General features: G+C 38.3%; 1 protein-coding gene across 4 annotated transcripts in view; it reads left to right on the top strand.

The window, feature by feature from the left end:
* RNF2 (ring finger protein 2) overlaps window positions 1–26742 on the top strand; it is a 55745-nt gene extending 29003 nt beyond the window's left edge. Inside the window, exons 2-8 of one of the 4 annotated variants that reach the window (XM_073011678.1) lie at window positions 6038–6162; window positions 11913–12001; window positions 16105–16265; window positions 17590–17805; window positions 22598–22870; window positions 24325–24496; window positions 24728–26742. In XM_073011678.1, coding sequence (XP_072867779.1) covers window positions 11915–12001; window positions 16105–16265; window positions 17590–17805; window positions 22598–22870; window positions 24325–24496; window positions 24728–24829 — 1011 coding nt within the window. In that variant the 5' untranslated portion in view covers window positions 6038–6162; window positions 11913–11914 and the 3' untranslated portion in view covers window positions 24830–26742. Of the gene's footprint in view, window positions 1–6037; window positions 6163–11912; window positions 12002–16090; window positions 16266–17589; window positions 17806–22597; window positions 22871–24324; window positions 24497–24727 lie in introns of all 4 variants that reach the window. The other 3 variants (XM_007989176.3, XM_037985814.2, XM_007989179.3) reach the window with 3 other exon arrangements.
* Window positions 26743–27787: the final 1045 nt, after the last annotated feature.

Below are 27787 nucleotides of genomic sequence, written 5' to 3'. Positions count from 1 at the left end.
TGTGAAATGTTGAGGTTGCCTAATTTGAACTCCTCTTTTTATTTATTTATCACCATTGATGAGTTCTTGAGCAAATATTTATTGAATGACTACTATATGCCAAGTACAGTGCAAGGTATTGGGGATATTGTGGTAAATAAGAGATAACTACTCTTAAAAAGCTTAAAGACTATAAAAATGCTATGGTTAAGAAAAGAGAGAGCATGAGAGAAAGGTTAGAATTTCTTTAGAATGTATGAGGGAGCTAGCTATGGGAAAATCTTTGGGGAAGAAATCACTTCTTTCCAAGCAGAAGGACAAGCTAGTGAAAGGACTCTAAAATGAGAATGATCTTTGCAAGACTGATGAAGAAAAAGATGGCAAGTGTGGCTAAAACATATAGTTCATGCCTGTAATCCGAGCACTTTGGGAGGCTGAGGCGGGCGGATCATGAGGTCAGGAGATCAAGACCATCCTGGCTAACACGGTGAAACCCCATCTCTACTAAAAATGCAAAAAATCAGGCGGGTGTGGTGGCACGCGCCTGTAGTACCAGCTCCTTGGGAGGCTGAGGCAGGAGAATCGCTTGAACCCACAAGGTGGAGGTTGCAGTGAGCCGAGATCATGCCACTGCACTCCAGCCTGGGCGACAGAGCAAGACTCTGTCTCAAAAAAACAAACAAATGAACGAACACAGTGAACAGAACTCAGAATGACATATATTTAGGTTGCTTAAATAGAGTGAAATTATACATTTTGCTCTACAACTTGCTTTTTTTAACTTAATGTGTGTTGTGTACATATATTGAGTTCTGTGTCAGTGTTTATAGCTACGTAGTATTCGGTACTGTGGACATTTCCTAATTAGCCATTTTTCTATTTACATAGACTTTTATGGGATTTTTGCTACTACAAATAATGCTGTGATGACCATCCTTATACATATGCTTATTCTATCCCTGTATGAGAATTTTTGCTGGGTAAATTTCTTTTTATTTTTAATTTAAAAAAATTTTTTTGCTGGGTAAATTTCTTAAGAGATTTATTACAGTGTCGAAACAGGAACCATTTGACAGATACAGGCTGCTTTGAGAGGTGAGGATTCAGCTAAGACAGTAGAGTGAGTGTTATTCTTTTATTCAGCCAAAGAGCAGATATACTCAGCAATTTTTAGAGAGTATTCCAGTCTCTTCTTTTAGTGCATTCTGTTTCATTGGCATCTATTTTTCAGATACTGTCTTTTGATTTACAGCAGTTAATTTTATTGAGTTTTTAAAAGGATACATAAATGTGATTGTTCTATAGTTTAAGGTACCTGTATATGTTAAAATGCATATTATACTGTGGTTCTAAGCCTGATGTGTCTACTGTTACTTATAAGGAATGCAGGTAAGATAATTACATCATTTGATCGACATACATTTTTATTGTATGTCGATCAAAGATAATAAAATGGAAATACATCTACTTCAGTAATCTGTTTCTTCTCACGACATTTCTGACACTAAATATGTGGTTTTTTTTCTACACTAACAATTCTCCAACTCTTTAGTCACCAACTGGGTATCCAACAATTGATCCAGGTCAGTGATTACGCTACTCAGAGTGACTGCTAGACTCCACACATTAAGGGGTCAGTCCCTACAACAGACTGCCTCCACTTCAGATGCCATTAAGCCCATGCCTCGTGTACTTCTGACTAATTGGCTGTAAGTTGGGGATTTCTACAGTCCCCTTCTCAGGTTTGATAATTTGCTAGAATGGCTCACAGAACTCAGAAAAGCATTTTACTTACATTTATCAGTTTATTATAAAAAGGACACTATAAAAGATGTAGCATATTAAGAGGTAGAGAGAGTGAGGTCGGGGTTCCAACCATAGGAGCTCCTGTCCTGTGGAGTTAGAGTGTATCACCCTTCTGGCACCCTGACCTTCCACGAATTCCATTATTTAAGAATTCTAGTGGAGATTCCATTACATGGACATGACTGGTTAAATCATTGGCCATTAGTAATTAGCTGGATCTCCAGCCTCTTTTCTCTTCTTAGTGGTATGGGTAGGATGGGACTGAATGTTCTGACCCTCTAATCTTGTTTTTGGTTCTTCTGGAAACCAGTCCCTGTCCTGAATCTATCTAGGGGTCCCCCTAGAGTAACCATATTAGCATAAACTCAGGTATGTTTGAAACAGGCTTACTGTGAATAAGAAAAGTGGCTCCTCTCACCCCTATGACTCAGGGATTCCGAAGGTTTTAGATGATCTGTGCCAGGAACCAAGGAAATACAAGGAAAAAAAGAGAACAAATACAGTCTGCCTTCCTGTATCAGTGTTTTCAACCCACTACAGGTTGAAAATATTAGGGAAAAAAATGGTATAGATGCATTTGAACATGTACAGATTTTTTTCCTCATGTCATTATTCTCCAAACAATACCGTATAACAATTATTTACATAGCGTTTACATTGTATTGAGTATTGTAAGTAATCTAGAGATGACTTAAAGTACACAGGAGGGTATGTGTAAGTTATATGCAAATGCTGTATCTTTTTATATAAGGGACTTGAGTATCCATGGATTTCGGTATCTGGGAGAGTCAGAGGGTGTCCTGGAACCAATCAATCCCTCTTAGATACTGAGGGACGACTATATATGTTTCGGTCTCCCAAAGTGCTGGGATTACAGACATCAGCCACTGTGTTGTGTATTTCTTATAACATGTCCATAGAGATTATGTAATGGCCCCATATAGCTTGATTCAACCGTTTTCCATTCAAGAAATACATTTCTTATGCTAAACACTGTAATTACGCCTCAACTGCCAAATTGTTCTGTCCCCAGAACTTTGCCGATGGTTTGACAATTCCTGTTTATGCACAGACTTTTAAACACTAGCGTTCTCGCGTTACTGTAACTCCCTGAGACTGGATAATTTATAGAGAAAAGAGGTTTAGTTGGCTCAAGGTTCTGCAAGGCTGTACAGGAAGCATGGCTGGGGAGGCCTCAGGAAACTTACATTCCTGGCGGAAGGTAAAAGGGGAGTAGGCAGGTCCTAGATGTCTGGAGCTGGAGGAAGAGAGAGCAGGGGGAGTTACTAGACACTTTTAAACAATCAGATCTCGAGAGAACTCGTTATCACAAGAACAGCAAGGGGGAAATCCACTCCCATGATCCAGTCACCTCCTGCCAGGCCCCTCCTCCGATATTAGAGATCATAATTCAACATGAGATTTGGGTGAGGCCACAAATCTTAAACCATATCAACTAAATATTAGTCATCTTAATTTTTGTCAACATTGCAGACAAAAAATAGAGCCTATATAGAACACGTTGTTTTGATTTGCAATTTACTGATTATTAGTGAAATTTAGCACAATTTAATTGTATTGGTTATGTATTCTGTTAATTAGTCATTCATGATTTTGCTTATATTGAATTGTCTTTTAAATTGATTTGATGTAGTGCTCAGTATATATTACGGATATTGTCCTTTGTTAATTTACATATGTTGCACATACTTTCTTCTTAGCTGTTGCTTATCTTTTAAATTTGCTCATGGTGTCTTTTGTTGATTTTGTATGCAGGATTTAAAATTTTGTGAGGTGAAATATGAACCTTTAGTCTTCTGGGTATTTTATCTTGCTTTTTTAGGCTGCCCCTCTTTTCTTCTAGATCTTTTATGGGTTCTTTTTGTTTTTTGTTTTTTGTTTTTTTTTGGAGACAGAGTCTCACTCTGTCACCCTGGCTGGAGTGCAGTGGCACAATCTCGGCTCACTGCAACCTCTGTCTCAATCTCTGTCTCCCGGCTTCAAGCAGTTCTCCTGTCTCAGACTCCCAAGTAGCTGGGACTACAGGTGCCACCATGCCCGGCTAATTTTTTATATTTTTAGTAGAGATATATTTTTTATTCAGAAGTATAATTAATGAGCTGTAATTGGAAATTGGGCCTGTGAAACATTTATGGAGGCTATTGTTCTAGACTAGCCTCTTGCACTGGACACCACCAGATCAGAACAAACCAGAATGGAGTCACTTGTGCTAAGTGTCACATAATCAAACTTGGAAATAGGCCAGTTTTCTAAAAAATAGGAGTTTATAGTCAGTCTGAGTCTTCGTAATAAGGAAGTCCCTGTTTTAACCTTTTAAAGGAAAGCATCTTTGAAACAACCAGTCTGCTTTTTGTACTGTTTCTACTTTCTTCAGCCTTTTTCTTCTTTTAAAGCCAACCTCCTCTCCTCTCATTGGAAGTCATTTTATTTTATAAAATGAGATGTTGTCCAATTCCAGGAGCCCAAATAAAAACCAATTGTGTGCCGGGTGTGGTGGCTCACGCCTATAACCCAGCACTTTGGGAGGCTGAGGTGGGCAGATCACCTGAGGTCAGGTGTTTGAGACCAGCCTGGCCAAAAGTACAAAAATTAGCCAGGCGTGGTGGCGGGCGCCTTTTAATCCCAGTTACTCAGGAGGCTGAGGCAGGAGAATTGCTTGAACCCGGGAGGTAGGTGGAGGTTGCAGTGAGCCAAGATCGCACCACTACACTCCAGCCTGGGCGACAAGAGCGAAACTCTGTCTTAAAAAAAAAAAAAGGCTAGTTGTGTCTTTAAACTTGTTATAATTTTGTCTTTTGATAGGCCCATGGTAGACCTAGATCTTGTTCTGTTGTGTGACAAAGATTATTTAGGCTGTTGTGATCTAGGGAGCACATTCTTGTCACTGGAAAAAATACTTAAGATCATTTTGTGTGGCACCTCACTTTGTATCTTCTTTGCTGGCTTCCATTCTACTCTTCAGCTTTTCAGACTGTATCTTGGTCACCCATTCTTGTTCTTTTCCTCTTTCTCTACTCTGTGTATTTGTTAGTATCTGTACATAGGCGACTCTCAAATATTGTTCATTGAAATCACTTTTCATTGAGATCTGAAAAACAGAAGCTAAATGTATTTCACATTCTTGGTTTGGGCAAGGGGGAACCACAGGCAGAAATATAGTTTCTCACTAAACAGAAGAGGAAAGATTAAATACAATTTTGGGACAGAGTGAATTTAAATTAAATTTACATGAAGATGTATAGTGATCTAAAGCAAAGAGACACTAATTCTCAAAGAGCGTATCTGTTTAGTGACATGTTCATAAGAATTGAGGTAATGATTTTGGCAGTCTGCGAGACTTTGCCCCTATTTTTGGTCTCGGGATCACCTGCTGTACTGTCTGGTAAGATAGCATCCATGTGGTAGTATTTAAGACTAAGATACCAGAGAACATATTACTCTAAAGCAGACTTAACAGAAAGATAAGGAAGAACTAGAAAATTCTGCAAAGTCATGAAGATTGTAGTTTTTCCAAATGGTACCAGGAAATTCTGGAAGTGCAGCTGACTTGTCAATCACTCCTAATTGCCACAGGAGTACAGATATCCAAATCAGATATAATTTGGTTATGTGGAAGATAACTAGTATCTCTAGAAGAATAACACTTCAGAGTATTTTATTTGATAGTTCCTATTAATTTTCCAGGGTAGCGTTCAGTAGACAGAAGGAGTGTTCTGCTTATAATTGGTCCTAGGGTAACAGTTACAGATTGGGACATGGGTTAGCATTTGGAATTCTTAGAAATTCCTCCAATGGATTTTTAGAAATTCCTCCTGAGTAGTTTTGGTTCTCTGAAAGATTTATTTTGTTGTAGTAGGATATATGTTAGAAATAATGGCACATGTGTTAGTTTGGTACAAAAGTAATTGCGGTTTTGGACTGTGAATTTTAAATCATCCTAACTAGGCTCAAACACATCTTTATTAATCAAAATAGGAACCATTACAATCAACACATTTTTGCCAATGAGAAATAAATTTGTTTATTCCTGTAGTGTGAAAATCCTTGCTTTGGGATTCAGTGAACTCTTGGAAAGTATTTTCTGCATTGTGCTAGTTGTGGAAGTGTCTTCCCTGCAAAAAATTGTCGAGATGCTTGAATAAGTGGTAGTTGGTTGGCAAGAGGTCCGATGAATATGGTGGATGAGGCAAAACTGTAGCCTAATTCTGTCAACCTTTCTTTTTTTTTTTAGGTGGAGTTTCGCTCTTGTTGCCCAGGCTGGAGTGCAGTGGTGAAATCTTGGCTCACTTGCAACCTCTTGCCTCCTGGGTTCAAGCAATTATCCTGCCTCAGCCTCCTGAGTAGCTGGGATTACAAGTATGTGCCACCACGCCTGACTAATTTTTGTATTTTTTGTAGAGATAGGGAGTTTCACCATGTTGGCCAGGCTGGTCTCGAACTCCTGACCTCAGGTGACCACCTGCCTCAGCCTCCCGAAGTGCTGGGATTACAGGTGTGAGCCACGGTGCCTGGCCTCCTTCAACTTTTGAAGCGTTGGTTGTGTGACGTGCATTTGAGCATTGTTGTGGATAAGAATTGGGCCCTTTTTGTTGATCAATGCCAGCCACGGGCATTGCAGTTTTCAGTGCAGCTCATCGATTTGCTGCGCATAGTTCTCAGATGTAATGGTTTTGCCAGGATCTGTAGTGGATCAGAAAGCTGTAGCGGCAGCGGACCTCCAGAGGGTGACCGTGACTTTTTTTTTGGTGCAAGTTTGCCATTGGGAAGTGCTTTGGAACTTTGGAAGTGCTTCAGTCCAACCACTGAGTGGGTCATCACTAGTTACCAAATAAAATCCACTTTCGTCACAAGTCACAATCCAATGGATAAATGGTTTATTGTTGTTGCGTAGAATAAGAGAAGACAACACTTAAAAATTGTGCTATTTTTGATTTTTGCTCACTCATGAGACACCCACTTACCGAGCTTTTTCACCTTTCCAGTTTGCTTGAAATGCTACGACCATAGAATGGTAGATGTTGAGTTCTTTGGTAACTTCTAGTGTAGTTATAAGAGGATCGGCTTCTATGATTGTTCTCAGATGGTCGTTGTCAACTTCCGATGGCTGGTAACTATGCTTTGCGTCTTCAAGGTTCTTGTCTCCTTTGCAGAACTTTTTTTTTGTTTGTTTTGGAGGCAGAGTCTCACTCTGTTGCCCAGGCTGGAGTGCAGTAGCATGATCTCGGCTCACTGCAACCTCTGCTTCCCAGGTTCAAGCCATCCTCCTGCCTCAGCCCACCAGTAGCTGGGATTACAGGCACATGCCAGGATGCCTGGCTAATTGTTTTTATGTTTTATTTTTAGTAGAGACAGGGTTTTGCCATGTTGGCCAGGCTGGTCTTGAACTCCTGACCTCAGATAATCCACCACCCTCCTCGGCCTCCCAAAGTGCTGGGTTTACAGGCGTGAGCCACCGTACTCGGCCTGTAGAACTTCTTTCTAGGACCACCACTGCCCTGTATGTTCATTAGCAGTTCCTGGGTGGAATGCATTGTTGATGTTGAGAGTTGTCTCCAGTGCCTCACAAACCATTTTGAACTCGAATAAGAAAATCACTCAGATTTGTTTTTTGTCTAACTCCATTTCCATGGTCTAAAATAAACATAAAGAGCAAGTAATAACTCATTAGCAAAAAAAATAAAATGAGAAATGCCCATTAAAATGATGTATAACATAACCACATTGAAGAATGTATTCCAGTATCAAATAGTGAATTCCAACAATGCAAAAACTGCAATTAATTTGCACTAGCCTAATATCTACATAGAAGCTGGCCATCTATATTTATACATGATTCACCTCAAATTCAACAACTAGAGTCATCTTCAAAGCAGCATCATTGGATAGACTCTGGCCATTGTTTTTTTCCCCTGCTTCTTTGTTTGCTAATATGGAACAAAGCCTCTTACTTTTCTGCTTGTTTTATCTACTAATATAAGTAGGTCTTTAATTCTTAGAGGATAAAATATATTTTGATTTTTAAAAATTATTTTGATATCTAGGTTTATTCGAAGGGTTATATGTTTGTTTTAGTTTGTATTTTGTCAGTTTTCTCAGGTGCTTTGAATGTTTTCAGCTACATATTGGAGATTATCCAAATTTGCAATTTTCCATTTTAATTTTCTTTTATAAGTCCTGTATTTTATGTTTTAGCTTATGAGCAAGAAGACAGGCAGGGTTTTTATTAACTTTGGGTCTGTTCCACAGTGTAAAGTCTTGATGGCAATTTTTCATGTCTCTCCCCTCCACTCTTCACTTTCTCTCTCCTTCCCTCTCCCTTCCCACACAGGGTCTCTCCTACATCCTCAAACTCCTGGGCTCAAGCAGTCCTCCTGCCTCAGACTCTTGAGTAGCTGGGACTACAGGCCAACTCTTTTTCTTATTCTAGTCACTATTATTAGGGGTGTGTGTGTGTGTGTGTGTGTGTGTGTATATATATATATATTTTTTTTTTTTTTTTTGAGACCTGAGCTTACTCTGTTACCCCGGCTGGAGTGCAGTGGTGTAATCTCAGCTCACTACAACCTCAGCCTCCTGAGTAGCTGGGGCTCCAGGTGTGTGCCACCACTCCTGGCTAATATTTTGTATTTTTTATAGAGAGGGGATTTTGCTGTGTTGCCCAGGCTGGTCTCAAATTCTGGGACTCAAGTGATCTACCTGTCTCAGCCTCCCAAAGGTCTGGGATTACAGGTGTAAGCCACTGTGCCTGCCCCCGCCCCACATTTTTTTTTTTTTTTTTTTAATGTCTTTTCCTTAAAAAAAAAAAAAAAAAATTAAGGACAGTGTCTCACTCTGTTGCAGACTGGAGTGCAGTGGCACAATCGTACCTCGCTGAAACCTTAAACTCCTGGGCTCAAGCGATCTTCTAGCCTTAGCCTCCCAAGTGTGTAGAACGATAGGCACACGACATCACACCCACCTAATTTTTAATTTTTTTGTGTGGAGATGGCATCTTGCTGTGTTGCCCAGACTGGTCTTGAACTCCTGGCCTCAAGCAGTCCTGTGAGCCACTGTACCTCCCCAGTCTTTTAAGTCGTCTTCTAGCTATCTGTTGGCTTTAACTGTTAGCCTTAAACCATGCCTTAATTCAGTTTCTGTTGGCTTACCACTAGAAGCAGCATTGTAGCAATTTTAAATGAGTATTAGGTCATTGGTGGTTTTGGGGGAGAAGACAGACCTTAGGAAAGGATAGTTCATTTAGGATTTTGAGGGAGGCAATAGAGAAGAACAAAAGGAATATATGCTGATGGCGGTGGTAAAGCATGATAATGTTAGATGCATAAGGAGGACATGTTTCAGATAGTTTGAGGGGTTTTGTTTCCCCCTTCTGACTTTAGCAAGAGAATCTTTTAGGGATGCTGTTTTCAAGTCAGTTTTATTTTGAGACCTTGGCATGCTGGTATATTTGTATATATGTATATTGTGTATTTGGTACTTTTTTTCCTTTCCTTTCTAGAGCTTCTCTGAGCTGTATTACCTTTGATGTGCCCCAAATTCTTCATAATAGCTGAGGTAACTAGAAATCATCGTTGGAGAAATTGTGCCATCTAGCCTACTAAGTGCAATAATTTAAGATTGTAGTAAGAATGCATATAGCAGGAATTCTACCAGGAGAAGCTTGCATCTTTCACTTTGATTCACAAGAGAGGGTTGCCATAGTAGGTGTCTAATAATACTTATAAAATGGTAGCTAGGGCCTATGACTGAATAATCAAACTCTGTGATTACCAGTCTGTTAACCGTTAGCTCCAGAGTACAGGAATGAGGGACATGTTGTGTCTTCAGGGAAGCGTGGGAATTTTTTTTTTCCCTCCACCATCTACTGGACCACTCTACTTTAGTGGTCTGTAACTGGAACTCTGTGTGTGTAGCAACTGTACTGCTCTTCTAATGCATACTTTTCTTTTGTGTTCTCTCTCAATAAAAAAGTGGTTGCTTTCTCAGAGCCATATTTGACCCTTCTTTCTTATACCAGTGTCTTGTATATCACTTAGTGGTCTGTCGAATTGTCTCTCTGTCCATGTTTAATTGCTTTAGTTCAGATAGTTAATATCATACAGGTTTTTAACAACTTTCTCTCACTGATTTTATTGTTAGTTGCTTTCTAGTCTTCTACCTTCTATACTACTTGAGTTTTTGTGAATGATTTGATCATGTTACTCTCCTGTTTAAACCTTCTTTTTTTTTTCCTTTTTTGAGACTTAAGTGTCGCTCTATCGCCCAGGCTGGAGTGCAATGGTACGATCTCAGCTCACTGCAACCTCCACCTCCCAGGTTCAAGCGATTCTCCTACCTCAGCCTCCCACATAGTTGAGATTACAGACGCGCGCCACCACACCTGGCTAATTTTTGTATTTTTAGTAGAGACTGAGTTTCACCATGTTGGCCAGGCTGGTCTCAAACTCCTGACTTCAAGTGATCCGCCTACCTCGGCCTCCCAAAGTGCTGGGATTACAGGCATGAGCCGCCGCACCTGGCCCTCTTTAAAACTTTTAATATCTTCCAATCAGAAGCATGCTCATACATGGTGCTGTAATTTGCTTAGAACCCTCTTTTATACTTCCATTTATAGTAATCTCTATTAATATATTTATTTTTTTCTTTTAAGCTCTGTTGGATTGATAATGCCTTTCTTTTTAAGGTTTATTTCATCTCTGCCAAAGCCTATTTAACTCCTTAAATTCCCCAATCCACCTCTATAATTCCATTTATTTTTGTCTATATTCCTGCTTAGACTGTGTCGTATCGATTGCAGTTGAGCTATTTGCATGCATTTCCTTCTAGACAAGGACCCTGGGGCAGTTCTGCTTGACTAGTGATAGATATTTACTAAATACTTGGATGACTGGGGCCACTTCATTTTTTTGTGCCCCACAGGGTGAGTTTTTTATCTACAACCCTCTTTCCCACATTTATACTAGATGTCTCCCTACTCAAAGACAAGCAGAGAAGTTGGTCTCATGCTGTTCACTTCATTTATATCAGGAAAGGAGGCAAAATTAATCAGGGTGGTGAGGAGACTTTGAAATGGTGTCAAATGGGGAACAATAGGAGGAACTAGGATATTTATCCAAAAGGAAAGGAAAATCAGGTGGGATATGATATAGTTTTCCAAATATTTGAAAGACTGTCATGTAGAAAAATTATAGACTTATTATTATTATTATTAGTTTGTCTTCAGAGGACAAACTAATAGGATGAATAGGTAGCAGTTTGGGTCTCAACATTAGGAAGAGCTTTCTGAAGATAATTTTTCATGAGTGAAGCTGTGAAAGTAGAGCAGAATGACTAGTGGTTTAAAGTGCTATAAAGTAGATATTTTAACTTGGGCAGTGTTGGACTAGATAGCTATGCTGAAGAATCTGAAATTTTCCTGATTTAGTTCTAAGTTCTATGACTGAATTTCATAAAAATATTTATTGTTTTGGGTTAAGACAATCTTCTATACATTCAGTAGTAATTAAGCACTTTTGATATGTTAAGTACTTCCTGTATGCCAGCTCTTAGGCGTTTGGAAGTCAGTAGTAGGCTTTTACTGTCAAGTAGTTCATATTTATAAGTGTAAAAGATTCTTGAGTTTTTCTTCTTTTTATTTTTTGAGAACCAGTGAATAATTTGTTTTTATTCTCAAGATTAACAATTACTAAAAATCAGTTTTGAGATTTACTTCCTGTCTTGATCCATTTGGCCTGCTATAACAAAATACTTTAGGCTGGGTAATTTATAAGCAACAGAAATGTGTTACAGTTCTGGAGACTGGGAATTCCAAGATCATGGCACCAGCACATGCAGCATCTGGTGAGGGCCTATTCCTTATAGCTGCTTCTCTGTGTCCGAACATGCTGGAAGGGCCAAAAGTTTCCGTTAAGCCTCTTTTATAAAGGCACTAATTTCATTCATGAGGGTGGGGCCCTCATAACCTGATCACCTCCCAAAGTCCCCACCTGTTAATATTACTACATTGAGATTAGATTTCAACGTAGGAATTTTGGTGGGACACATACATTCAGACCATAGCACTTCCCTTCCAAATACTAATATTGTTTTTCTCTCTTTTTTATTTCCAGCAATGTCTCAGGCTGTGCAGACAAACGGAACTCAACCATTAAGCAAAACATGGGAACTCAGTTTATATGAGTTACAACGAACACCTCAGGTAATGACTAAGATGACTGCCAAAGGGCATATGAGACGTGTAAACTGGGATACATTTTTAGAACATGAAAGCTTAAATAGAACATACAGTAATAATAAATTTATATTCAATCATTCCTGACTTCTGTATGTTTGCTAACACTTTATTCATTGATTGAACAAATAATCTGAATACTGTATACAAGCTTTTGTGGTAGGTACTGGGTAAACAGTGGTGAGTAAAACAGATGTAGCACCAACCATGGACTTTATAGACATTGAAAAAGTAAATATCTATAAAATTCACATGCGAGAAGTTGTAGAAAGTTGGGCAAGTCCTCCTTGCTGTAATAAGTACCGATAAGGCACCAAGGAAGACTGTTTTGAGATGATGGCAAAGACTAGGGGAGGAGCAAGTTTGAAGGCAATAAACATGCTTAACATTAGATTAATTTCGAGATTCCTATACAACAGGCAGGCAGAGATGCCAACTAGAGATGATTTTTATATTAGTCTGGACTAAATATAAAATTTTAGGGATTGACAGCAAGCACAATTTAAGCAATAGGAATGGATAAAATCATCCAGAGAATTGAGCAGAGGACCTATAACTTCATCCAGAGCTGCTTCAGCATTTAGAAATTAGGTAATGGACAAGGAACCGGTGAAGGAGACTGAGAGGAACATTCAGAGAAAAAGAAGGAAAAACAGTATTTGAGAGGGGGGAGGGATTTAAAAGCTAAAGGAAGCCTTACCAACATGGAGAAACTCCATCTCTACTAAAAATACAAAATTAGCCAGGCGTCGTGGTGGGCGCCTGTAGTTGCAACTACTTGGGAGGCTGAGGCAGGAGAATCGCTTGAACCTGGGAGGCGGAGGTTGTGGTGAGCTGAGATTGCGCCATCGCACTCCAGCCTGGGCAACATGAGCAAAACTCTGTCTCAAAAAAAAAAGCTAAAGGAATTATTTCAAGGGGGATGTAGTTAAAGTGTTTAACACTAGTGACAGGCTGAATAAGGTGAAGGTTAGACAAGTGTAAATTATAGTTGACAATACAGTTGGCCCTCCACATATATGGGGTTCTGCATCTGCGGATTCAAGCAGCCACAATTGAAAAAATTCAGGAAAAAAAAAAAAATTTTTTCACAAAGTTCCAAAAACCAAAACTTGAATTTTCCATGTGCTAAGTACTATGTTGAATCCATGCAAATGAGGTGCTGTACGGGCGTTAAGCATTACAAGTAATTTAGAGATGATTTAAAGTAGCAGTCCCCAGGGACCATTTTCATGGATGACAGTGTTTCCATGGATCGGGGGTGGGTGGGTGGGGGATGGTTTCAGGATGAAACTGCACCATCTCAAATCATCAGGCATTAGATTCTAATAAGGAGCATGCAGTCTAGATCCCTTGCGTGTGCAATCCTCAATAGGGTTCGGACTCTTACGAGAATCTAATGCCACCACTGATCTGACAGGAGGCGGACCATAGGCTGTAATGCTTCCTCGTCTGCTGCTCAGCTCCTGCTGTGTGGTCTGGTTCCTAACAGGCCAGTACCTGTCCATGGCCTGAGGGTTGGGATTCCTAATTTAAAGTACGTGGGAGATTATGCCTAAGTTATAAGGGACTTGAGCATCCAAGGATTTTGATATCTGTGGAAGTTCCTGGAGCCAGTCCCCCATGGATACCAAGGGTCGACTGTATATACTTGGCGACCTTGACAAGAGCAAGCTCACCTGAGTAGATTGTACAAGGTTGAGGGTTGAATGGAATCATGGTGCATTCTCATCATTGGTTCACACGATGAATCAAAGATATGATAATTATATATATATGGCCCAGTAAGGGGAGGGTAGAAGTGACAGAAGATGAATAGGCAGTTCTTCAGAGAAATTCAGCTATGCAGGGGAGCTGAGAAATGGAGTAAAAACTGGGGACCAATGTGAAATTGAGTTTTCAGTTGTGTTTATAAGAAGGAGATAGAGGCCGGGCACAGTGGCTCACGCCTGTAATCCCAGCACTTTGGGAGGCTGAGGCTGGTGGATCACCTGAGGTCAGCAGTTTGCGGCCAGCCTGACCAACATGGTGAAACCTTGTCTCTACTAAAAATACAAAAAAATTAGCCGGCCGTGGTGGGCGCCTGTAATCCCAGCTACTCGGGAGGCTGAGGCAGGAGAATCGCTTGAACCCGGGAGGTGGAGTTTGCAGTGAGCTGAGGTCATGCCATTGCACTCCAGCCAGGGCAACAAGAGTGAAACTCCGTCTCAAAGACAAAAAAAACCAAACTGGAGATAGAGTGCCTGTCTTCTCTCTCCCCTTGCACAGCTCTAGGATGCATCATTCATGTTTTACTATGCCGCAGCCCAAGCTGAGACTCTAATCTCTTAGGCCGATTCAATGGAGAAGGAGAGATAGCTGAAATCAGAGAGCAGATAGAATAATCAAAAGAAGAATCTCTTTGAGAGGGTACAAAGGAATATACCTTTGATAGGACAAGGTATAGTTTCTCCTTGTAACGAGAGAGAGATGATGATGTATAGATTTCATACAGAGGAAATGAAGGAACTCTGTTTTAATGAAATACCTCAATAAATTGAGGTAAGATAGTTTATCGAACGTGAAGATGGAAAAAGGTCGGCAGATAGAAGAAAAGGTGTAAAATAATGTATAGAAAGGAAAAGCGAGTTTGTTAGATTAACCAGTTGCTGAGCAGTGTTGAATACCCATATGAGGCTGGTGAAATTTTTAGTTATACCAACGTGGTTTTCCCTTTTTCTCTTCCCCTACAGTGCTACATATCTGCACAAGTACAGTCCGGGCGGAGAACATAGATGGTTGAATTTATCCAGGGTTGGGATTTTGTTAGGCATGTTCTGAAGAGGCAGAGGAGAACCGACTTGATTACTCTCTGGGTCATCAATATACTCTGAGTGATAGTTTCCTAAATCAAGTTTGTCTAAGTGTTAAACTAAGGGAAAAAGAAAATTTTTTATTTCATATTTATATATATTCATATTTGTGTATTTATGTATATTTATAGAAAAGCTGAAACCTCACAAGCATATTTTATTAATACTTGAGCCCTTTATGAACAATAGCTATAGTTTCTATGTTTTTCTTTGTGGAGTAATCCATCTTTGACCATGTAAAGAAAGCACAAGTATGATGGACTGCCAGTGGAAACAGGAAGCACAGGAACCTATTGAAAACCACTTACTTATACCTGCATCTTGCTTTACAATTCTCAATCGTACTAGAACTCTCCTCAATCCATAGGAGTTGATATTGGTGGCTTTAGAGCTGAGTAATCTATGTTCTCACTGCCAGCTTGTGGAGAGGGTAGTGAACCAAGTAGGATTCACTAATCACTCTGCAGCAGGGGAGATAAGTCCTGAAATTTTACATTGGAACTCCAGATGCATTTTGGAGAGAAACATTTTTAGGCATGACAGTTAGATATAGCAATACATTTTATACTTTGGATATATTCTGGTATAAATCAGCTTCTGGGTTAGTGTGAGAAGCTGACTACTTTGTATAAAATTGCTCTGTGGAAAATAATTTTCGGGGTTCAAAAGTATTTTAAAATGAAATTCTGTTAAGCTATTTATAAACTAGAGACTACTTTTATTGGAATCTTATTTTCATGGTCAGCATGAAACATATAATTTATTGTGAAAATGGTGTAACTTTTGAAGATGGATGTTTTCTAAGGGTTAATTTAGTCCTAACTTTCTCATTTTGCAGGTAAGAAAGCAATGTTAAATAATTATTTAGACTAAGCTAGTTAATTTGACTAGAACTAGATCTAACCTAAGGTATATGATTCCAAATTCAATGTTTTTTTATTATACCAGGCTAATTTCCCACTAGTAAGTTTTTAAATACATGAATATGTTATCTTTAGCATTAAAGTAAGAGCATTTATATAATATAGTGGTGGTGGGGCTGAGGGAAGCTGTAGGTGATTATAGCCAAAACAAAATTAGCTGTGAGTTGACAATGGCAGTGGCTGGGTGATGGGTACATATATGTTTGTTTTTACCATTTCCAGTATTTTTATATGTTTGAGCTTGTCCATAATAAAAAATTAAGTAGCTTTTAATTTTAAAGTGACTCTTTTACAGGAGGCAATAACAGATGGCTTAGAAATTGTGGTTTCACCTCGAAGTCTACACAGTGAATTAATGTGCCCAATTTGTTTGGATATGTTGAAGAACACCATGACTACGAAGGAGTGTTTACATCGTTTTTGTGCAGACTGCATCATCACAGCCCTTAGAAGTGGGTATGTTGAAAAGAGTTACCATACTAGGTACTTAAATTGTACCATGAAAATGCTTTCCAGGGTGTGAAAAATACTTTTTCTTTTTCTTTTTTTTTTGAGACAGAGTTTTGCTCTTGCCTAGGCTGGAGTGCAATGGTACAATCTTGGTTCACTGCAACCTCCGCCTCCTGAAGGTTCAAGCGATTCTCCTGCCTCAGCCTCCAGAGTAGCTGGGATTACAGGCTTGTGCCACCATGGCTGGCTAATTTTTTTAATTATTTTTGCTAGAGACGGGGTTTCAACACATTGGCCAGGTTTCAGCATGTTGAACTCCCGACCTCAGGTGATCCACCGGCCTTGGCCTCCCAAAGTGCTGGGATTACAGACATGAGTCACTGCACCTGGCCGAGAAGTACATTTCCTTTCCCTTCTTCTTTTTCTTCTTTCCCCTTTCCTCTTACTCCTTTTCCCTTTCCCCTTTCCTTTCCTTTCCTGAGATGGAGTCTCACTCTGTCACCCAGGCTGGAGTGTAGTGGCACAATCTTGGCTCACTGCAACCTCCACCTCCTGGGTTCAAGTGATTCTCCTGCCTCATCCTCCTGAGTAGCTGGGATTACAGGCATGTGCCACCACGCCTGGCTAATTTTTCTATTTTTAGTAGAGGGGAAATTTCACCGTGTTGGTCACGCTGGTCTCAAACTCCTGACCTCGTGATCCACCCGCCTTGGCCTCCCAAAGTGCTGAGATTACAGGCGTGAGCCACTGCACCCAGCCGAGAAATACATTTTCTATAAGTGACTGAGAACTAGAAATCTTTCTGAAGTGTAAGTTTTAATTGTAGGAAAATCTTTGTATTGAAATCACTGATTCTTAGACACTTCATAGGATGAGTATTTGTTTTGAGGAAATTACAAAGCGTAAAACCATGATTTTTCCACTTAAGTATATAAATTAATATACTTATGAAAGTATTATTTCAATAAAATAATTTATTACATATAAATTAACATATATATTAGTGGGTATTTTTTTCTTGCAAGGATATTGGAAAGGGGCAATTTAAATTAGAAGAGAATAGATTTTTATTTCTAAGATGGTTATTTATAAATTATCTTTGGAAATACTCAAATTTTTTCTTTCGACAAGTGGTATAGAGTGTTTGAGGTTTCCAGAATCTTGCTTACCCACTAGTCAGAGTTTCAAGGAAATTCAGGTTAATCGGTTTACATTTCTGTGACTTATTAAAGGTATTGGAATTAAGGTGAATATCCAGAAGCCAGATATTTTTGTCTTAGTCCAAAGATACTAGCATTGTTTACATTTGCTTTCCCCTCCTTTTATTTAGCAACAAAGAATGTCCTACCTGTCGGAAAAAACTAGTTTCCAAAAGATCACTAAGGCCAGACCCAAACTTTGATGCACTCATCAGCAAAATTTATCCAAGTCGTGATGAGTATGAAGCTCATCAAGAGAGAGTATTAGCCAGGATCAACAAGCACAATAATCAGCAAGCACTCAGTCACAGCATTGAGGAAGGACTGAAGATACAGGCCATGAACAGGTATATGGGAAAGAGGGTCAGAGAGGGTAGCTATTTTTCTGAATACTTTATTAACAAATAAATTTACTGTTTGAAAAAGTTAAAATACAGTAACAAATAGTTGTACTGCATGATTACTTTTCATGCAGTTATAATACATGCCTCCAGGCATAATAGGGTATTTCATTAAAAATACTAGAATCTCTCTTGTACCTACTTTTTTCTCAACTTACCATTCTATTTCTCCTCTTCTTTTTATAGCAAAATTCCTTGAAAGAGTTGTATCTCCAATTCTTTTCCCATTCTTTTATGAACCTCCTCCAATCAGACATTCATCCTCACCACCCCATCATATTGCTGTTATCAGTGTTATTAGTGATCTCTTCATTGTGCCATCTAATGGCTGATTCTGAGACCTCATCTTACTTAGCAGCATTTGACACCATTAATTTCTCCCTTCTCTTTAAATAATTTTCTTCACCTGGCTTTCAGGAAGCCATCGTCTCTTGGTTCCCTTTGTATGTCATTAACTGTTCCTTTACTTGTTTCTTTTGTACTTTTTATTTCAATTTCCCTAACTGTTAAAGATGGTGTGTCCCAGAGACCAGTGTTTGTTTCTGTCAAAATCTGTCTCCAAATTATCTTACTCAGTTTTATGGTTTTATTTACCATCTGTATGCTGATGACTCCCAAATTTATATAGCCAGCCTGGACTTACCTGAATTTTAGACACATCTCCTTATGGGTATCTAATAAGCATCTCAAACTTAACATGATGAATACTGAACTTACTCCCTACTTCTCTTCATTCTTACTTATTTCGGGTGATGGCAACTCCATCATTCTACTTGCTTAAGCCAAAAACTTTAGAGTTTTTTTTTGAGATGGAGTCTTGCTCTGTCGCCCAGGCCAGAGTGCAGTGGCACCATCTTGGCTCACTGCAACCTCTGCCTCCTGGGTTCCAGCATTTCTCCTGCTTCAGCTCCTGGGACTACAGGCGCACGCCACCACACCTGGCTAATTTTTGTATTTTTTAGTAGAGATGTGGTTTCACCATATTGACCAGGCTGGTCTCAAACTCCTGACCTCGTGATCCGCCCGCCTCGGCCTCCCAAAGTGCTGGGATTACAGGCGTGATCCACCACACCCGGCCTTGGAGTCGCTTTTAAATCTCTTTCACACATCCTGTATTCCAATCTGTAAATAAATAAATATCTTTTGCTTTCTCCATAGTATATCCAGATTCATTCAGGCCACAACAGTCTTTTATTTGATGTATTGAAATAAGTTCCCAGCTGGTTTTTCTACTTCCCGTGCTTACTCCCACATAGTCTATTCTCAGCACAGCAGCCAGAGATACTGTTAAATTGAAAGGAAGATCATGGTTTTTCTTTGCTCGGAGCCCTCTAATAGCTTCTATTCACATTCAGATTCAGGCTAAAAACCAAAAGACTTTAATGATGGTTTCTAAGACCCTATATAAGGTGGGCATTTTCCCTACCCTCATCTTCTTTTCCTCTCTGACATTATCGTCTGATTTATTCAGGCCTCAAGGAGAATCATTATTTTCCACAGAAGGAGATAATAGTAAAGCCCCATCTCAGTCTAGTGGTTTTCGCCTTGGCTGAACATCAGACTCAGAAAACTTGTAAATCTCAAGGCTTTTGGCATCATCCCCGTCCCAGTAATCAGGGTTCAGGCATTTCTGCTTTTAAGGTTCCATAGATGATTCTGGAGTGTAGTCAAGGTCAAAAACCACTGACTTAAAGGTTAAAAGATGTGCTCCATTCTAACAGTATTTTAAACTGACCTACCACTCTGTTTACCAAAGTATAATGTACTAAATGTTAAATATATTGATTTTTAAAAGAATTTTACATTCCTAAGAGTTGGAAGGACTTTAATGGTTGTTCAATTTAACCTTTTACTAAAAGCAGGACTCTCCTTGCAAATATTCCTTTGGTTTTACTTGTACATTTCTAGTGGTGGGGCTGTGTGATAAGCACTCCTTTCTTTTGTTGGCAACTTTATTACAGCTTCCTTATTGTTCTTCAGACTCACCAAGCATTCTTCTGCCTCAGAGCCTTTGTACTTACACTACTCTATTTCAGGAACCCTCTTCCAAATAATCCACATGGCACACTACCTCACTTTCTTAGCAGGTATCTGCTTAAGTTGTCATCTTCCATTCTAGGACTCCATAATTCCTTACCCTCCCTGCCTAATTTTTTTCCCCATAGCACGTATCACTCTCTGATGTGTGACCTGCTACACTAGAATATGACCCCTAAGAGGGAAGAGACTATGTCAGTATCATTGATTCTTATTAACACCATTATTTAGAACCATGCTTGGCTTAAAGTAGTAGCTGCTCAGTAAATATTTATCGATGTGTGAATTTTTAAGTTCTTCCTTTACATTGAATTAAAATTAGTCTCTTGTGTGCAGCAGTGTGGGTTTGTCTTATGTTGAAATGCTTATGTTGACTTTTACATATATTTCAGATTCTACTTCTGTGTTTTCAGATACTTTTATATAGATATATGTTCGTACATGTCCCTCCAAAGGCTTAATATTCACATTCCTCATTTCTTTTTTGTTCCTCATATGACACTCAAGATTGGTGTCATTCTTAAAATGCTACCCTCAGGACAGTATGTAGTATCATAGATGTGATTTGATAAATGTAGGATATAATAGATGATTAATGTTCTTTATATGAACATTATTCTTTAAACGCTGCCTGCAGTTACATTAATGTAGCTCTGTCACATCAATCCTTTTTTGGAAAGAAGTATGGGATAAAAATAAATATATTGAGTCTTAATAAACCTGTTAGGTCATTGTAATTTATGGTCAACTAAAATAACTTTTCATTTGCTTTAGTTGTGGATTTTAGAAGATACTTTCGTCTTTATGTTGTGCTATTAATTTTTCTTCCCATTATTTTAGCCTGTTCATACCTTTTTTTCCAAAAGTCGTGGTCAAAGACATATAACAGAATTTTCCATCTTAACCATTTGTAAGTGTAGAGTTCAGTAGTGTTAAGTACATTCTTTTTTTTTTTTTTTTAAATGATCAGCTCCTCAAAGCTGAACATTCACAATGTTGTGCAGCCAATCTACAGAACTCTTTTCATCTTATAAAATGGAAACCCTGTATCCATTAAGCACTGACTCCTCATTTCTCCCTCCCCCCAGTTCCCGCTAACTGTCGTTCTACTTAGTTTCATGAATTTGACTTCCTTAGATACCTCGCATGAGTGAAATCATGCAGTATTTGGACTTCTGGGTTTTTTGTTGTTATTTACTATTATTAATTTCTCTTTTTACTTGACTCTAGGCCACCAAGTTACGTATTTGTACTTTGGTGCCTGGTTTATATTACTTAAATGACCTCAGCATGTCTATTCATATTGTATGTGGTAAGATTTCCTTCCTTTTTAGGGCTGAATAATATTCCATTATGTGTGCTTATATATTTTTGAATCATAGTTTGTTATTTAACATACTGGTCATCCCCTGTTAGTTTTGCAATGATCTATAAATTTTACAAGCAGGATGTTTTTTTTTTTTTTCTTTTTTTTTGGAGCTTGAGTTCTTGAGCATCTTTCCTAACTATTGGACTATTATTTCCTTGTTCTGGCCAAAACATAATGACAGTATTCTTACAAATGCAAGGCATTCTTTCGTGTTTCTTTTTCATCATATATTCCTTCTTTTTTTTTTTTTTTAATCTATAAAGTTAGGGAGGCAGGCAATGTGGTAGAAATAATGTGGTCTGGTTCACATCCTAGCTCTAGCTTTGGCACTTACTAGCTGTATAACCTTAGGCAAATTATTTAATCTTGTACCTGAGTTTCTTTGCTTTTCTCAACTAGAAAATGACAGTAATGGTAACTGCCTTGACAGGTTGTTTTGAAGAGTAAACAAGATTGTATATATAAAGTGCCTTGCCCGGTAATTAGTTTTAGTGTCTGAGCTTGTTAGAGAGCAGCTTCATACCCACATTGGTTATTTAGATACCATCGCATTTTCCTCAGATTTCATTTTGTATTGCCTTAGCTGACTTTGAGGAAGGTCAGCAGGGAGAAAGTACTTACTATTCTTAAATTTTGTTTCCTTAAGAATTTCTTTAAAGAGGCATAAATATCTTCCCTAAGAACTTTTACATTTTCGTATCTGAATCATGCCTTTCTTCAGACCTGTAACCTCATGACATAAAATGATCACAATATAAAGATTTGTCAAGTAATTCTTAAAGTCTTTTGTTTAATAAAGAAAATTATTTTTAAGAGATAGCGTCTCACTCTGACCCAGGCCAGAGTACAGTGGAGTGATCCTAGTTCACTGCACCCTTGAACTCCTGGGCTCAAGCCATCCTCCTGTCTCAGCCTCCCAAATAGCTGAGATAATAGGTGCACCACCACCCCCAGCTACTTAACGTTTTTTGTTGTTGGTAGAGACAGGATCTTGCTTTGTTGCCCAAGCAGGTCTCAAATTCCTGGCCTCAAGCTCCTCCCATCTTGGCCTCTCAATGTGTTGGGTTTACAGGTGTGAACCACCATGCCTGGCCAGTAAAATTATTAAGTGAATAGAAACAGTTGTTAAATTATTTAAATGTTTGCCTGTGAGTGAGAGAGATTTTTTTAGACCTTTCAGGAACATGTGGGAAACAATGTCATCCAACTCAGAGCAAATTCAGTTACCAGTATGTTTTGGAATTCTAAAGTTCAGTAGCAAACATGTTTCAGATTTGTTGCTTTAAAGGCCTAAAAGTAAATTTTATGCATCCTTTTTTCCCTCTTGACTAGACTGCAGCGAGGCAAGAAACAACAGATTGAAAATGGTAGTGGAGCAGAAGATAACGGTGACAGTTCACACTGTAGTAATGCCTCCACACATAGCAATCAGGAAGCAGGCCCTAGTAACAAACGGACCAAAACATCTGATGATTCTGGGCTTGAGCTTGATAATAACAATGCAGCAATGGCAATTGATCCAGTAATGGATGGTGCTAGTGAAATTGAATTAGTATTCAGGCCTCATCCCACACTTATGGAAAAAGATGACAGTGCACAGACAAGGTAAGTGTGTGGATTAGTTTCAGATTATCTAAATTCAGAATGTTTACTTTGGAGATAAAAGGCAGTCTTGTGTAAGAAGTAGGAGCAATATTTGTCATCCCATTGATTGTGGTGGTTCAGTTACTAGCTGCCTAGATTGTTATTTTCTTCCTTCCTCCCTCATGTGCTTTCCACCCAAAGTTGCACATCTGAAAGGAATGACTTTCCTTGGTAAAGAAGGTAAAGGGGCCCATTCAAATTTCTCAGCAATGGTACTAGAGTACCAGTAGGTTCTAAAACTCATGCTGGCAAGAATGGCACTTTACCACTGTATCTCCAGCACACTGCCTGCCATTGAGTACAGATAAGCATCAAATATTTATTGAATGAGGGATTGAATGATATATTATGCTTTAGAAATCCTCAAATTCCTTTTTTTTTTTTTTTTTTTTTTTTGAGATGGAGTCTTGCTGTGTCACCAGGCTGGAGTGCAGTGGTGTGATCTCAGCTCACTGTAGCCTCTGCCTCCTGGATTCAAGCGATTCTCCTGCCTCAGTCTCCTGAGTAGCTGGGACTGCAGGCTTATGCCACCAAGCCCAGCTAATTTTTATATTTTTAGTAGGGACAGGGTTTCACCATGTTGGCCAGGATGGTCTCGTTCTCTTGACCTTGTGATCTGCCTGCCTTGACCTCCCATAGTGCTGGGATTACAGGCGCAAGCCACCGTGCCTGGCCTCTTTTTTTCTTTTTTGAGATGGAGTCTTGCTCTGTCTCCCAGGCTGGAATACAGTGGTGCCATCTTGGTTCACTACAACCTTTGCCTCCCGGGTTCAAGCGATTCTTCTGCCTCAGCGTCCCCTGAGTAGCTGGAATTACAGGTGCCCGCCACAACACCTGGCTAATTTTTGTATTTTTAGTAGAGATGGGGTTTCACCATATTGGCCAGGCTGGTCTCGAACTCCTGACCTCAAGTGATCCACCCGCTTCAGCCTCCCAAAATGTTGGGATTACAGGTGTGAGCTACCACACCCGGCCCAAATGAACATTTCTATGCTTAGTCTTAAAAAGACATTTTAATTCTTAGACAATAAGAAATTAGCTTCTATTCTGTTTCTGTTGCTGCTATAGCCAGCAGATTCTGGTCATTCAGGTTTGGGGGATATGTTGTTCCTTTTTCCCCCTTAGTGCTTTGTGTATTTGTTTGATTTTTGTCACTGTGTATCATATTTTGCAGAAGGTAAGGTAGGTAAAGCTTTCGTGGACTGACAGTAAGATAGTGTTTACTTTCCCCTCTTTTGTGCCTATCAATAAGAAATTTACATTGTAGAGCAGTAGATTTCTGATATTATTTTGTCAACAATTGAGACATTTCCATTTTACTTAGTTTTTAAGAAATGTATTAGTTCCATAATTTAAGTACATTTTTCTCATTGGCGTATTCTAGAAATGAAATTTTTAATTATTTATTCTTCTAGATACATAAAGACTTCTGGTAACGCCACTGTTGATCACTTATCCAAGTATCTGGCTGTGAGGTTAGCTTTAGAAGAACTTCGAAGCAAAGGTGAATCAAACCAGATGAACCTTGATACAGCCAGTGAGAAGCAGTATACCATTTATATAGCAACAGCCAGTGGCCAGTTCACTGTGAGTATTTAAAATAATAGGCTGTTGAAACTGGGAGCACATTGACCAACTGAGTGGCAAGTGGTGGGGTAGAATCTAATAAATAATGTAAAAAACCGTAACACAGTGTTAAGTAACAAGTAGTTATTCCTAAGATTGAAAAAAAAGATTCTGTGGACTTCAATTTTAGTTTCATTTCATTATTGTAGTTTGTGCAGTTTTCATAATTTCTTTCTTTCTTTTTTGTTTTAGGTATTAAATGGCTCTTTTTCTTTGGAATTGGTCAGTGAGAAATACTGGAAAGTGAATAAACCCATGGAACTTTACTACGCACCTACGAAGGAGCACAAATGAGCTTTTAAAAACCAATTCTGAGACTGAACTTTTTTATAGCCTATTTCTTTAATATTAAAGATGTACTGGCATTACTTTTATGGACAGATCTTGGATATGTTGTTCAGTTTTCTTTCTGAGCCAGACTCGTTTACGCTATTCAAATCTTTTCCCCTTAATTTAAGATTTCCTTTTTGGAAGGGATTGCAATTATTCAGTATTTTTTTCTTTCCTTTAAAAAAATATATCTAAAATTAATTGTTTTTTTTTTTCCCCCACAAAGTGTGGTTCCACTTGGAGCACCCTTTTGACCCAGGAGTTTTTCAGTTTCTGTATTCTTATAAGATTCTGTTGGCTGTCTTTTTCCCGCTCCCCTTAAAAGATTTTTAATCATGCAGAATGTTAAATATGTATTCTGACTTTTTCCCCCCCGGAGTCTTGTATATTTATAGTTTTCTATATAAACTGTAGTATCTTCATGAAGACCCAAGGCTCAAATTTACTGTCCTTAAAAACAATTCTCATAGGATTATTCTTTTCATGGTATTTTCTTCCATAATATCTCATTTTAAAAAGAAGTTCTTTATGAACTTAGTGTCCATTGTCATGCAATGTTATTTTTTTTCCATTCTTTTTCCCCGTAATTTTGGAATTTCTGGTCCTGGAAAGAATCAAACAAAATCTTAAGTTCTATGAGAACTTGGTTCATTGACAGATTTTGCTGAAGAAAGAAAAATTAAATTGGTAGTAAAATATAGTCTTCAAGTATATATTTGAGAGTGCTTTTTTTGTATTAGTTCTGCTGTCACTTCATTTCCTTTATTATATGTGATTTTTTTTCCCATTAAAATACCAGAGATAATGGAGATATTTTGCACTTTAGCCTTGATGAAAAGTACAAGATATGTTCAGAACTTCCCTAATTTTTTTCTTATTTGTAGCCACATAAGTTTCGAGAATAACATGGCACACAGAACAATGGAAAAAAGTTTGTTTCCATTGGAAAAGTATATCATTTTGAGGTTGCCACATCAGTTTATAAATTTGGCGCTCTTCTAACTACACTCTGTAGAAGGTTAATGGAGCTTGAGCCCTGCTTTTGATATGTAGTGAAAGATAATTCTGTAGAAAAACGTCAGCCAGTAGGGTAAAGTCATTCTACTGTTCTTAATTTTTATGTTGAGGGACAATGTTGGGTGTTTGGGAGCCAGAAGGCTTTTTTGACAGGTCAGAAATAAGATTGACTTGTGTGTTGTATTTCATCTCTCTCCAGACTCTAGGTATGTTTCCAACTTTATATATCACAGTATTTAAAAAGACATGTTTGCATTGAGAAATTAACCCTAAAGGGTTTTTGATAGGAGGGTGTAGACCTCCAGTACCTTTGTAACTAAAGTCTGTCTAGTCATTGTAAATATTTATCTGTCAGTTTTGACAGATTGGGGCCAGCTTGATGTTTTAAATCTTCAGCCCGGTATGAAAACTTAAAGGTATATATTCAATTTTTTACCATTTTATTGAAAATATTTAAAATCTGTTTTTACAGGGTTTTTTTTTTTTTTGTAATCTGTGCCATGAAATTTGAAAACCACCAAAAATCAAGGGAACTTTTATATATTCAATTCATTTTCTGGTGTAATGTTAAAGTTGTATAGATTATTAATGCATGCCCACTGAATATAACCCTGGTTTTGTGATAAAACTGCTTAGATTTTGTTGATGACATTAGATTAGTAGTTGCATTAAATAACTAAATTCCCATTGTGATTATTAATTGAAATTTTGTCTTTAAGCAGAGAGTTATTTGTGAATATAAGCTTTGCGCTTAGAGAATGTATGTGTTTTTATCTGTCAGTATGGGAGGATATAAACTGCATCGTTAGTGAAATTATTGGTTGTATAATCCTTTGTGAAATATAATTCTAGGTATTTGATAGGGTATTGAGTGTATTTTGTGTGTGGATGTGTGTTGGGGTAGGGGGAGAGGAGATGCTATTGGCCATCACTACCAACCAAGGTTTCAAAAAGTATTATCTAAGTAATTTCTGTTACCACTATCTCAACTGAGGAACAAAAGGCTCACCACATGTGGTGTGAAGGCTTTGGGTACTTATTTCTAAATTTTTTTTATGGTAACATACACATAATCAAATTTACAATTTTAACCATTTTAAAGCACGTAATTCAGTGGGGTTAGGTAAATTCACTATCCTGTGTAATGATCACTACTGTCTACTTGTAAAACTTTTTCATCACCCCAAACAGAAAGAAACTCTGTGTGCAATTAAAGTAATGCATTTCTCTTCTTAACCCTTAGCAACCTCTATTCTACTTTCTCTTTTTGAATTTGACTATTTTAGGTGTCTCATGTTAAGTGGAATCACACATTATTTCCAAGGTTCATGTGATAGCATGTATCAGAATTTCATTCCGATTTATGGCTGAATAATATTGTATGCATATGCCACATTTTGTTTATCCATTCCTCTGTTGATGGAGACTTTTGGTAATACTGCAGCGAACATTATTGTAGAAGTATATAATTGAGTTCTGCCTTCTGTTATTTTGGGTATATATGAAGGAATAGAATTACTGCATCATATGATATAATTCTATGTTTAATTTTTTGAGGAACTCCAAACTGTTTTCCATAGCAGCTTCATTCTTTTATATTCCCACCACCAGTGAACAAGGGTTCTGGTTTTTTTGCATCCTCTATAATACTTGTTATTTTATTTTCTTCTTTTTAAAATAACTATCCTAAAGGGTATCCTTATGATAGCTGTCTTATTGGATGTCTCCTTTCATTGTGGTTTTAATTTGCATTTCCCTAATAGCTTGTGATGCTGAGCATCTTTTCCTGTACTTATTGACCATTTGTGTATTTTCTGTGGAGAAATGTGTATTCATGTCCTTCACCCATTTTTGATTGGGTTCTGTGATTGTTGAGTCGTGGGCATTCTTTATTCTAGCTAGTAA

This window comes from Chlorocebus sabaeus, chromosome 25 (assembly GCF_047675955.1).
Source record: "Chlorocebus sabaeus isolate Y175 chromosome 25, mChlSab1.0.hap1, whole genome shotgun sequence".
Lineage (NCBI taxonomy): Eukaryota > Metazoa > Chordata > Mammalia > Primates > Cercopithecidae > Chlorocebus > Chlorocebus sabaeus.
Note: the sequence above shows the minus strand (reverse complement) of the source record. Positions and strands in the feature narration are given on the sequence as shown.